Source organism: Peromyscus leucopus, chromosome 2 (genome assembly GCF_004664715.2).
Source record: "Peromyscus leucopus breed LL Stock chromosome 2, UCI_PerLeu_2.1, whole genome shotgun sequence".
In the NCBI taxonomy this organism is placed as follows: Eukaryota; Metazoa; Chordata; class Mammalia; order Rodentia; family Cricetidae; genus Peromyscus; species Peromyscus leucopus.
Genome location: NC_051064.1, coordinates 120137213 through 120151359, shown reverse-complemented (window position 1 = coordinate 120151359; position 14147 = coordinate 120137213). Strand labels below are relative to the sequence as shown.

The window sequence follows — 14147 nt, the reverse complement described above, 5'->3', positions numbered from 1 at the left end:
AATTTATGTGACATGAAGGAGGAGAAAAGGTGGCCTGAATTGAATCTGAGGAGGTTTGTGGGACCAGATTGCACTTGGCCTCAAGTCATCCCTATTGTCTCCAGATTGCAGAGAATGAGTTTCAGCTCATTTTTCCTCTTGGACCGGGAATTCTTCAAGTCCATGTCCCTGACCTGTATCCAGTTCACATTATATATGTATATGGTTCCCACAAGGCAGTGAGCCTTTCTTAAGACACAGTCACGGCACATCCTCCCAAGCCCATTCCCTTTATTTTAGTTAAAGGTTTCAATGGCTCAGACATCTCCTTCTTTATGAAGTATGTAGGCCCTGTAGAACAAGGGGGAAGGAGAGGACTGATGTGCCTGGGAGACATTTCACAGTGCCCTGTTCCACCAGCAAAGCAAGGGATGGTCCCCTAAGGACCTGTACAGAGCTGAAATGAGAGGCAGAAGGGGGAGTGTGCATGGGTCCTGCTATCACGTGATAGCAGTTCTTGAACAGTGATGATACAGTGTGAGTAGCTTCCATGTCCTTCTAGGACTCATTCTGGGGGTCTCCCCCAGCCTGTTACCTTAAGGAAAGCCCTCTTCACATCCTTGTTCCGGAGGCTATAGATGACAGGGTTGAGAAAAGCAGAGATGACATTGTAGAACAGGGCAAGCTTCTTGTCCTCTTCTGGCGAAGCCTTAGAACCAGGCTTCATGTACATGACCATGGCTGGCACACAGAACATGGTGACCACAGTTATATGGGAAGCACAGGTGGAGAAGGCTTTCAGTCGCCCCTGTGCTGAACGGATCTTCAAGATGGAAGTAAAGATGTTAACATAGATGACAAGGATAAGGGATAGGGGGATCAGTATGACGCTAAATCCCAGAATGAAATCTACTTGGTCGTTGACTGAAGTGTCTGCACAAGCCAGCTTTAAGACCGCAGGGACTTCACAGAAGAAGTGGTTGATCTTGTTGGGCCCACAGTAGGGGAGGCGCATGGCAAATATGGTGTAGATAAGAGCAGAGGTGACACCACAGAGTCCACAGAAAATGGCCATTATCCCACATACACATGAGCTCATGATGACCCTGTACCTGAGTGGGTGGCAGATGGCTACGTACCTGTCTATGGACATGATGGCAAAGAGCCAAGACTCGGTGACACCTAGCACCAAGAAAATGTACATTTGAGCCACACAACTGGAGTAAGAGATCGTCTTCTTCTGGCTGACCAGATGCGCCAACATCTGGGGCACAGTTGTGGTAGTATAGCCTAAGTCCAACATGGAAAGGATGCCGATGAAGAAATACATGGGGGTATGGAGGTGTGGGTCCAAGCAGATGAGGATGAAGATCAAGCCATTGCCCAGAATGATCATCAGGTAAATCATCAGAAAGGCTGAAAAGAGCAGAGGTGTGGTCCTGGGGCTCAGGGAGAAGCCCAGAAGAATGAATTCTGTCACAAAGGTCTGGTTGGGACCTTGCATTACACTCTATTCTTAATGAAAAAGAAGGCAGGAATTCACATAGGGGAATAGCTAAGGCATGCGCCAGAGCTGGGGATAGTGTTCAGATAGATGGTGGTCAGTGTTCAAATTTTATGAAACTCCATTATATCCCTCTTCACAGGACTGTCCGCTTTACCTGTTGCTGTCCTCTGGAAGCACTCCCAGGAAGTTTACGAAGAACAGAGATTCATGGACAGTACTGGCTCTGCATCTAAACCAACAGGAGCTCTCCTTCTCAGCCTCAGTTTCCTCTGCTGTGAAATATAAGTATTGGAAAAGCTGTACCTAATTCTCCTTACCAAAGTCTTCCTCCTATTAAGGCATTTAAGCTTCCTTCAGCCCGTCAGGTGGTTAGAGATCAATACTGGTGTAAAAACTCCATGCAGGAGGAGATGGCTTAACAGTTATGAGCACCCAATGCTCTTTCAGAGGACCTAGGTTGGATTCCCAGCACTCATATGGTGTCTCATAACCATCTGAAATTCCAGTTCCAGGAGATCTAACGCCCTCTCCTGGCCTCTGTGGGTACAAGACGCATGCATAGTGTACACACATACATACAGGCAAAACTCTAATACCTAAAAAGTAGAAATGAATTTTTTTAAAACTCTGAATGGTTGTCGGTGCACAAACTGAGACACAAGTCCAAGCTACACAAGTACCCTATGAAGTCACTCTGTCACCCAGGATGTCCACAGGCAGCTGCCACTCTCCCGGATGTCTACCCCCTGTTTCTTCTCTTTACAAAAGCCACCTTACTGACTCAGCTGTTTCTGATCCTAACACACACCCCTGAGCCTCAGTTTCCCTATGTGAGCAGGGAAAGGACACCTGAGGGGTGTCATCTGCATTGCTGATGCCTAAGAACAGTGCAGACTGATGTCATTGTCACCTCTGGCTCCAAGCAATAGCCTGCTTGCTCTTGGGCCGCCTTATCTGAGTCTTCACAAGAATTTTGTGTCTACATCCAGTCCCCCAAATGATTTCTTAACTTTGACATAAGATCTCACATACCTCAGCCTTCCTACAGGCCAGGCACCTTTCCAAGACCTCCTCAGACTTCATTTAATACTGTTAGGTAGCTGGGAATCAGTCATTAATTAAATTCTCACTTTTCATTCACAAAGAATAATGGTGCTTGCTTCAGCTGCATGGGCCTTATAGGGAAAAACCATGTGGCGGAGTAGGCGGGGTGTGTCACAGACCACTGGCTTGCTTGAATCCTGGTGCTATGTGATGTTGGCTATTAGTTAATCTCCCCAGGACTCAGTTTTCCCAGCTGTAAAATAGGGATAAAATTATCTTGTTTGCAACCAACATTCTTCCCATGGGGCAGTAGGCCAAGGACGTCAGAATATTTTACCTTGGGGCCTAGAGTGGGACAATATGCTGCCATTTCCCATTTTCCACTTTTTTACACAAAAGCCAGTAAGATTTGCCTCAAGAGCTGGTGCTTGGGAGTGCTATGCCTGGTTGACCTGTGAGAACAGGCTGTGAGCGGGGACAGCTGTCTATACACCAGCAACACAAGAAAGGGTCTGTTGTACATCCAAGACTTAGGGCCAGAGACTCGGGCTTCTGAGGCTGCGGGTCCTACTTATCCACAGCTTAGTTGAGGGTGAGCAACTTAGGAACAACTCCCCGACTCTCGGGACTTAGGAAGTAGACATCCCTCACGTGAAGGGTGACAAGGAACATCATCAGTGTCAATCACAAGAAGCCAGTTCTGGAGCTATGCCTTGCAAAATGCCTTGGGATCCTGCTCTCAAACCTTGTGCTGACTTTGTGAGATATACAGAGTAGGTATTGTTACCTCCGTCTTATGGGTGAAGAAACTGAGACTCGGGGCCAGGAGGCGTATGGGAGAAAGTGAATTTCCCGTGCTCTGGCAGTAACAGGGTTTCCTATCCACAGCAAAGCCACAGCTCACTAAAACTCAGCCAGAACGAGGCCTCAGCTTCCTGAAATGCTTTCTGTCCTTGATATTTAGGGGAGAGGGGCAAATCATGAAGACAAAGAAACTTCTGTTGATTTTAGTTTAATTATCTGCGCATATGCACACACATATATATGTACATATAGATACACAGACACATATGTACAGATACTGACACATGTGCCCATCTGTGAGGAAATCCAATGAGACCATTCAGACACTCAGAGAAACCCCTCAGCTGCAGCTCCATCCCCTGCATCCCATTGGTTCCCCAGGGGTTCATTGCCTCATTCACCCCTCTGTCCCTCTTCCACAGCCCTGCCAATGTCCACCTCAGACATTCAGTGTATTTCTTCCCCATTCTCTCTCCTCCTCCACCTTCTTCTCTCATCTCTGTCATTCACTACTCAGGTCACTCTCTGCACTAGCCTTCAGAGCACACTTCCTGAAACAAAAAACGCTGACTGGGCCACTTCTGGTTTCCTCGCCTACAGGGAAAAGACTTGTGGGAACATCCTGGCTTCGCCGCTTCCCTTGTTTTTGGTCCTATTTTCCCAGGCAGGCTTGTGGACTCTTTCCCTTAGAGAAATGGTGGGAAGCTATGAGGGCTTTCACAGAAACCTCCTTGCAAGTCCAGGGAGGGAGGAACTGTGGAGATCAACTTCTGTTTGGAGACACCCTTGAGCACGGTGGGGTCTGGAGCAGAGCTGAGACAGAGTCAGGTCTCCTGCTGCCGGGAGGGCCACTCTTGAGACCTATCTTAGTTCAGAGTAAGCTCGGTCAGCTTGGAATTCCTGCAGGTCAGAGTCGTCCCGTTCCACCCGCCTCCTCCAAGAGAAGCTTCACCTCCTGAATGTGATTTGATTTTCCTCTGTGTCTCCTGACTGAATACAGAGTCTGGAATGTCAAAGACCAGTAATAGCTTATGCTGTCTCTCGCAGTGGGACCAGGACCTGTCCTTAGTGCATGAGCTGGCTGTTTGGAACCTGGGGCCTATGCAGGGACACTTGGTTCAGCCTGGGAGGAGGGGACTGGACCTGCCTGGACTCAATCTACCAGGTTGAGCTGATTCCCCAGGGGAGTCCTTGCCCTGGAGGAGATGGGAATGGGGGGTGGGCTGGAGGGAGGGCGGGGTGGGGGGAGGAGGGAGGACAGGAGAACCCATGGCTGATATGTAATATTAAATCAAATTATAAATAAAATTTTTAAAAAAGCTTATGCTGTTCTCTATGTGCTGGAAGACGCTGGGAAGCCAGAACAAAGACCAAGGAATGTTCACACTCGCTTTCATTGTATACTTTCCTCTCCTACTCCCCAAAGCAAAAACAAAAAAAAAAAAAAAAAAAAAAAAAAAACCAACAAAGCCCCCCAACCCCCTACTTGTGCTGGGGTCATGAACCTCTGAGAAGAAACCTGGGCACAAGTCCACAGAAAGAGGGTTGGAGAAATGGATGCTAACGCCATGGCCCTCTCTACCGTTTCTTTCAACTCCTATCCAAGCCAGCAAATAATAATTCTAACAATGGCAGCTGGCCACGTGTCAAGTACCACAACATCTGCTTTCTATTTGCAACTTTATTTCAAATAGTTAAAATAATAGCTGAAAAATCTAACAATTAACACGGGCGCCTCCAGTCAGAACCGTCACCTACCACACAAAGCAGACAAAGATGTCCTGGCATGCCTGCAAGCATGTGAGGCTGATACTATGGCTGTGTCCACTCAATAGATGGGGAAAAGAGATGGCGCGTCTTCCCACAGCCACAGGTGTAGCTTACAGCCTTTGCTCACAGCAACCAACGAAGCAGCATCCGTGGAAAGACCATGTGGCTTACCTGCTTAGAAACAGGCCCTCTCTTCCCACTTAGCTTTCTCGCTCACTGGCTAGGTCATCCTTGCCTCCTCCAGAGCAGAAGCTGAATGGAAGTGGGCAGCAGGGGCAGAAGTTGTGTCCCCAAAGTGGGACTAGTCAAGTTGGAGCAGAAACAGGTCAAGGTGAGCAAATAGTGAGAGAATGATGCCAGACTTGTTCACAGGCTACCGGGACTGTCAGGGCACAGAGGTGGGTAGCCACATGTTGATCGCCCTGTGTGCTATGGTCTTCTTCCTGCCAGTCAGCTCATGAGGAAGGGGACGCTTGGTAGAGTTGGTCCTTCCCTGAATGTTCTCTCCTGTCACCTCTAGGTAGGAGTCCACAGTATCATCTGGGAGGAGGAAAGTGATCTGGGCTCAGGGGTGTGACGGTAAACAAGGGATGTCCATTAAGGGACTCAGGTGTGCAGTATCAGTGGAGAGATGGGATGGAATCCTGGTATTATCTGGAGGATCTGAGATAACAATAAATAAAAAGGAACTAATGCAGAGATCAAAGACCCTGACCTGAAGGCAGCAAGAATTGGACAGGGTCCAGGTCAAAGATTCAGACTGGACAGAACAGAGACACAGAGGCCAAGTCCAGCAAGCGCCATCTTCCATAGAGAGACAGTAAACAAGAAATGAAGCATCACAGGCAAGGAGAGAGGCTCCTTGGACTAAAAAGAGCTGGAAACTAGAAGACAGAAGCCATAGATGACCCCGTGTGACCCAAGTGGCTGGCTGCAGCAGCTGCCACCATCGCATGCCCCTCCCTTAGGAGCACTGCTTGCCTCGCTACTCAAAAAGCCGTAGCCTGTCTGAATGCCACGAGCAGGAGCTACCTTCAGAGTAAAATGCAGCCACAGCTCCCAGCTCTGGTCCTGCGATGAAAGGAGCCCCAGCCCTCCGAAGAACCCTGTATGGGAAGGAGTCTGGTCTGAGGTGTCCAGGGCAGGGCCAGAGTCCAGGGCAAGCAGATTCTCGGTGTTCCTCTCCAGCTGCAGTCCCCTCTCCAAGCTCCCAATGATACCCACACAGATCTTCTCTGGACAGCCTCAGACTCACTAGACTTCAGAGCTGAAGGTGACTTGGACATCCAGCCCTTATGAGAGCATCTATATTCTCTGATATCTCACTACCAAAGGATGCTCCCAGACCCCCAGAGACAGGAGTCTCACTCTTTCTTGAAGTAGCTTAGGTGGCTATGATTGTCCCTCAAGAAACTTATTGTACAGAACTAAGAGTGGGCACTGGCTCCTTCTGGCATCAATAATGAGTTCTCTTTATCCCCCCCCCATGTTCTTCCTTTCCACCCTCCAACCCCACCCTTCTCTCTCCTCCAGGATCCCCCTCTGCAAAATGGTAACTCTTACCTGCCCTTACCTTTCTTTAGGATGCTGTGTGATACCATCTGAATCTCCTTCTCTTGAGAAGCTTTTCTTGTCTTGATCCTGCCCAGAATTCCCAAGCTGGGTCTTGGCCTCCACCCAACAGTTCTAATGCCAGAGAGCAACCCCAGCAGACTTTTCCTGGCAGCCATAGGGATCACCCCTCCCTTCCGCATGGCTAAGGGCTTCCAGGAACAGCCTCTGGGGAAATGACTGCTGTAAGGGATGAGCCCAGGCTTAGTAGTCACACAGACTTGGTCACTGTGACCCAAGTAAGCCATATAGCTTCCCAGAGCCCCAGTTTCCGCCATAAATTAGAGTTATGTTTCCCATCCCATGGTCACACTTGTGGGCCAATATCTGACATATCCTGAGTCTCTGCAGTATGGCCATCCCCACATTACAGGCATGGAAACAGAATCATGGAGCCTAAAGTGGCCCATGGGGAGCCAGAAATTTTGTCAGCAGTTTTATGTGGCCACAGAGGCTGTGTTCCCAACCAGTACTCAACCCAGGATCATGATCCAGCACAAGTCAGATCAGGGACAGGAAGCCATGGGGACTCTTAGTTCACACAGGACAGAATTAAGTGTAGAAGTATCTAGGACAGAAGACAGTTGACTAGTGGACTCTAGAGTCAAAAGTAGCAATTGGTAGGGGGAGGGGCAGGGACTTCTGGGGCTTCTGATAATACATACCTTCCTAGGAACCAAAAGGAAAAGAGGCATATAGCCGGTGTTCTATAGAGGTGGGGCATTGATGATCAGAGAGCTAAGAGGACTCATCCAAGGTCAAGCGTCTGAGGTCATTGAAATGCCATCCAGATATGACTGTCAGGTGCCTCTCAAGCGCTCTGTGAGGTGGAAAGATAAGCCAAGCCCACCAGAGTCTCTAGCCTGATCAGGTGGTCTGCTCTCACCTTTTCTGATGTCCAGCTCACCTGCAGGATGGCTTCCCCAAGCCAGATGCCAACCTTCTGAGGAATCCTGAGGTGTTTTCAAGGTCTCAACCCCAGTCACAAATGTTAGAGATCAATTAAGAAGCAGAGATTCTCAGTCCTGAGATCATTCCATGATTCCTTCACGGCCAGGTTGATCTCTGCTAGATTCTCTCCTGCTCTTGAATTCCAGGTGTGACCCACACTCATCAAGGGAATTAACAAACACAGAAAGGCAAGACCAAAGCATTGCTCCTCAGTTCCATACAGCAAGGAAAGGTTCCATTTTGACTATGGATGCGCTCTGATTTTTTCTCTGACTGAATGACAGCGGGTCTTCTTACTTGGCTGGTAGTGCATTTCACATTTAATGTTGTTGTAATTGACTCTAGTTGGAGAACTATCCACTTAGCTTTTCTTTGCCAAAAGCAACATATGTTTGCTGACATTTGGGGGAGGGGCAGTCAACACATCACTAACAGTCCAAGCCAAAGTGACAACCCTGTTTCCTCCTCTTCAAGAGTCTCTGGTAGGATGGCAGATAAGGTACTTGGTCTGGTCCCATGAGACTTAATGGGGAATTCCACCAATGAACTTCAATTTTTTAACATTTATTTATTGTTTATATGATTGTTAGTTGTGTGTGTATGTGTGTGTGTGGTATTGTGTTTATATGTGTAAGGATGTGGATATGCCACATCACACATGTGGAAGTCATAAGACAACTTGTTGGGATTGGTTCTCTCCTTCCATCATGCAGTTCCAGGGATCAAATTGGGTCATCAGGATTGGTAGAAAGCGCTTTCACCTGCTGAACCATCCATCTCACTGGACCTCTACTAATGAGTTTTGAGAAAAGAATTGGTTTCCTAATGACAGAGACAGGGTAACTTTGGTCCAACTCCATCCTTCAAGACCTCCCCCCATTTTTTTTCTCATCATGAATACAGATGTAGTAGTTAAGAGTCCAGCAAGCCATCTTGAGTCTATAAGGACATGGCTCAAAAGTCAACAGTATCTTTCTTACTAACATTGTTCCACATGAGCTAACACAAGTAGCTGGTCACTCATTTGTGTGCACATCTATACCATTGCTAATTGAGGTTTTCTGTTTACTTTTGTGAGGAAATTCTAATGTAGACCTTTTATTTTATTTACTTTTGTTGGGGGGTGGATGTGGATATGATCTATGAATGTGTGTTCAGGTGTGTGTCTGTCTGCGAGCAGACCTTTCTGTGTGTGCACATGTAGAGGCTGTTAAGTTAATATCAGCCTATCTTCCTCTCTAACTCTCCTACTTTTTTTTTGAGAAAGGGTCCCATGCTGAATCTGGAGCTCACCAATTGGCTAGACTGACTGGCCAGCAAGCCCCCAGACCCCCATCTCTGCTTCCCAGTACTGTTATCACAGGCTCATATGGGTGAGCATGGCTTTTCACATGGGTGCTAGGAATTGAACTCAGGTCCACATGATTGTACAGCAAGTACATTACTGACTAAACCATCTTCCCAGCCCAATTCTACCTTTTTAGAGACATGATCCGTGGTAATTAATTTACCATCTACTTATATATTCTTATATATTCACTGCAGCTCTGGTCCTCCCCTAACAAAAGCCAAACACAAAACTCCAGAGAGTCAAAGGAAAAATACTCCAGAGGGTCAAGACTCTTACAAGTGATTAATTAATTGCATTTCAGAAGTAAAAAAAAAAAAATTAAAGAATTTATTTATTTATTTATTTATTATTTATTAAGAATCCAGAAATAGAGCCGGGCGGTGGTGGCGCACGCCTTTAATCCCAGCACTCGGGAGGCAGAGCCAGGCGGATCTCTGTGAGTTCGAGGCCAGCCTGGGCTACCAAGTGAGTCCCAGGAAAGGCGCAAAGCTACACAGAGAAACCCTGTCTCGAAAAACCAAAAAAAAAAAAGAATCCAGAAATAGATGTGGAATAGGAGGATGACAGCAGCTGCCAGCACCCGTGGCCTTATGGGAAGAAGCTTTTTAAAGTAGTTTCATGGAACTGGGAAAAAGGATGGCAGAATGGAGTGGTGCATTCGGCTGAGGGAAGCAGAACTTGAGATACCACGGTGGGAGTGCCACGCACTAACTAGGCTGGTGCCACCACTGGGCCCACATGCCTGGGCCTGAGGCATGGAGTCACAGCTGCTGCTCGCCTTGCAGTGGGGAGGAGAGCACAGGGCCACAGTGCTGTGGTGGGCTGCAAGCACAGTGGCCATGCCCAGGATACCAGCAGGGCAGTCAGTGCCAAGGGCAGGGTGGTGTACAGCAACCTGGAACCCCGACACGTCCTGCCCCGGCATGCTGTCCAACCCCATGATCACCCAGACTCTGAGCAACAACAAGATATTGGAGAGAAAGAATGGTTCACTTTGTGGATTAAGTCTCTTCAAAAGATTTCCATGGTCCATGCTGCTGCTGAAAGCCATGATGAGGCCACACTGAGGTCTGTGATCCATGCTGCCACCAAAAGCCACGTGGAAATCCATGATCCGAGCTGCCACCAGCTGCAATGGGCAAGGAAGCTTCTTTTGCCGTAGTATTGATGAGCACAGATTCCTAACTGATAATGAGAGACATTGGAGGTGGGTGGTTTTAATAGGAATGGCCCCCATAAACTCGTGTGTTTAAATGTTTGACCCATAGAAAGTGGCACTATTACGAGGTGTGGCCTTGCTGAAGGAAGTGTATCACTGTGGGGGCAGGCTTTGAGGTCTCATGTGCTCAAGATACACCCAGTGTGGCACATAGTCTCCTTCTGCTGCCTGTAGATCAAAATGTAGAACTCTCAGCTCCCTCTCTAGTACCATGTCTGCCATGACACCTTCATGTCCCACCATGATGATAATGGATTAAACCTCTGACCTGTAAGCTGCCACCTCAATTAAATGTTTTCCTTTATAAGAGTTGCCATGGTCCTGGTGACTCTTCACAGCAATGGAAACCCTAACTAAGACACTTACACAACTGAATTAATGTAATAAGATTCAAATGTCTGACATCCAGTACAAAATTATCCAGAACAGAGAAAGATGACACAGTTTATAATGAGAACAATCACTCAGCTAGAACAACTGAAAAAGTAGACAGATGATGGGGTGAATGTACAGAGACAGCACAGAGAAATTGTGTCCACACCCTGTATGTTTAAGAAGCAGCAGGAAAGACTGAGCACATTAAAGGTGAGCGGCATCTGTATCAGTTAGGGGTTTCGATAGCTGTGATAAAACATCATAATCAAGGAAAGTTATGAAAAGAAGTGTTTAATTGGGCTTATGGTTTCAGAGGGCTGGAGTCCATGATGATAGAGTAAAGACAAGGTTGCAGGAACAGCTGAGAGCTCCCATCTTGATCCACAAGCAGGAAGCAGAGAGAGAACATTGGTAATGGCTTAAGCCTTTTGAAACCTCAAAGCCCAACCCCAGTGACACACTTCCTCCAATAAGTACACACCTCCTAATCCTTTCCAAACCGTTCTGCCAACGGAGGACCAAGCATTCAAACATATAAGCCTATGGAGGCCATTCTCATTCAAACTACCACAGCATCTAAGACCTACATGTTTGTAGGTGAAAACTACAGTGTATTAGATGGAAAATTCATGGAGATGAAGGATAGATGACATTACAGGAGAAAAAAAAAATTATGCTACATTTAGTGGATATCCCTGAGAGGCCTGCTCTTTTCTGAAGGGAAATAGAGGAGGAGTGGATCTGGGGGAGAAGGAATGAGGGGGTGATTGGGAGGAATGGTGGGAGGGGAAACTGTAGTCGGGATGCATTGAAAACAGTAGATAAGTAAGTAAGTAGCCCCAGTACTCGGGAGGCAGAGCCAGGCGGATCTCTGTGAGTTCGAGGCCAGCCTGGGCTACCAAGTGAGCTCCAGGAAAGGCGCAAAGCTATGCAGAGAAACCCTGTCTCGAAAAAACCAAAAAAAAAAAAAAAAAAAAAAAAAAAAAAAAGTAAGCAAGTAGGTAGATAGATAGATAGATAGATAGATAGATAGATAGATAGATAGATAGATTTAGTGGCCTGGTAACTAAAAGATGAAAAACCTTAACAATGAGTAGAGTACCAGTAAACTGTGGCACAATGTTAAGTGGCTTAATATGGGTCTAATATGTCTTCAAAAAGGAAAAGTACTTGAGAAAATGATACCCAAAAATATGATTGAAATTATAGCCTCATGGGTCCCAATAAAGCTCAATGGGAAATTCACATGATTGTTTTGGCTATCCTGGGTTTTTTGTGTTTCCATATAAAGTTTAAGACTGTGTAATTACATTGGAACTTTGATGGGGCTATTATTAAACTTGTAATCTGCTTTTGGTAGGATGGGCATTTTCATAGTTCTAATCCCACCTCTCTATGAACATGGGAGGTATTTTAATCTTCCGGTGTCTTCTTCAATTTCTTTCTTCAGTGTCTTCGAGTTTTCATTGTATAAGTCTTTCATTTCTTTGGTTATATTTATGTGTAACATGCTCCAGTGGATGGCCACACACCTAAGAGAACATAGGCAGTAGTAATGGGACTCAGTGGGCTTTTAAAAAATGACACAAAGTTTGGTGAGTAGGAAATGGGGGGGGGTAGGTCTGGGAGGAGATGGGGGAGGGGATTATTATGATCAAAATACAATGTATGAAATTCTCAAAGAATTAATAAAAACATAAGAAATAAAAAATAAACATGGAGAAAAACATGAGAAGATCTACCACAGGCAAACTGCTTAAAGCCAGTGATCATCTTAAAATAACTGAGAGGGGGAGAAAGAGGGAGAGAGAGATTGATTACTTTCAGAGGACAAAAGGTAAGTGACAAGTGATTTTTCCTCCATAACAGAAGACCATTAAGCAGTGTTTCTAAGGTTCTGAACAGTATGGGGGGAAAAAACAATGTCAAACAAGAATCTTTTAAAATGGAAGTGTATGGATGTGAGGGTGTGTGTGTACATATGTGTGTGTGAACGCATGTGGAGGCTAGACAACTTCAGGCATCACCCTTAGGAACACTATCTGCTTCCTTTGAGACGGGGCTTCTCGCTGGCCAGGAGCCCACCATTTAGGCTAGGCTGGATGGCTAACAAGAGATCTGTTCTCCACCTCTCCAGAACTGGGATTATAAGCATGGGTCATCACACCCACCATTTTTACATTGGATCCAAGGATTGAATTCCTAATTGTAAGGCAAGAGCTTTACTAAGTAAGTAGACTTCTCCCCTCAAAGCTTTCACACTAGAATCTTACATCTCTATGGAATATAGTTCAAAATTGAAGCAAATAATAAATTTTGAAGACATTAAAAAACTGAAAGACATTGGTATAAACATGATGTGTTGGTTTGAATAAGAATAAGCCCCATGGGATCATATTTAAATGTCTGGTCCCCAGTTGGTGGAACTATTTGGGAAGGATTAGGAGGTGTGGCCTTGAGGGAACAGGTGTGGCCTTGTTGGAGGTGGTATGTCACTGGGTCTATTAGTCAGGGTTCTCTATAGGAACACATACACACCACACACACACACACACACACACACACACACACACACACACACACGGAAAGGGGATTTACTAAAGCAGTTTATAACCTATGGTCCTGCCAGACCAGCAATGACTGTCTACCAATAGAAGGTCCAAGAATCCTATAGCTGTTCAATCCAGGAGGATGGGTCTCAGGCAGTCTTCAGTACATGCCAGAATCCTGAAAATGTAGGGTTTAATGTCAGTAAAGGAATGGACTTGCTAGGCAGAGGAAGAGCAAGCAGGCAAACAGAAAGAGTTTTCTTCTTCCATGTCCTTCTTTACATAGGCTGCCAGCAGAAGATGTGGCCCAGATTAAAGGTGAATCTTCCCATCTCAAAAGATCCAAATTAAAAGCAGGTCTTCCCACTTCAAGTGATTTAATTAAGAAAACATCCTTCACTGTTATACCCAGACACTTGGGTTTTAGGTAACTCCAGATGTAGTCAAATTGACAACCAAGAATAGCCACCACACTGGAGGTGGACTTTGAAGTTTCAAAAGTCCATGCCAAGCTTAGTGTCTTATTCTGTTTGCTGCCTGTGAATCAGATGTGCCTGCTTGCATTCTTCATGCTCCCTGCCATGATGACAATGAATTAAGCCTCTCCAGTGTATGTCTGTCTGCTTCCCACCATGATGGTCATGGACTCATCCACTGAAACTGTAAGAAAGCCTCCAATTAGATGCTTTTTTCTATAAATTTTTGGTCATGGTGTCTCCTCACAGTAATAGAACAGTAACTCAAACATATACCTTGACGGTAACTAAGATACATACTTTGCTCCAATTATCTGGAAGCCAAAACCACATAACTGAAAAAAAAATAAAGCACTATGAATCAGGAAAATTAGCATTTGTAACAAGTGCAAATGAAAATATATAAAAAAAAAATTGAGTGCTCTGGTGAAAAGCAGTCTTCAGTTTAAAAGATTCATAGCACTAAAATACTTACATTAGAAAAGAAAAAATGTCTCCTGTTAATTACCCC

At 45.8% G+C, this 14147-nt stretch overlaps 1 protein-coding gene across 1 annotated transcript; it reads right to left on the bottom strand.

The window, feature by feature from the left end:
• Positions 1-544: 544 nt before the first annotated feature.
• On the bottom strand, positions 545-1483 carry LOC114709400 (olfactory receptor 13-like). Its single transcript, XM_028893240.1, has one exon. It carries the CDS (start codon positions 1481-1483, stop codon positions 545-547), a length of 939 nt encoding a protein of 312 aa, XP_028749073.1.
• Between the last annotated feature and the right edge of the window lie 12664 nt (positions 1484-14147).

Coding starts and splice junctions, on each gene's coding strand:
- LOC114709400 (XM_028893240.1), bottom strand. CDS start 1,483: ATGCAAGGTCCCAACCAGACCTTTGTGACAGAATTCATTCTTCTGGGC.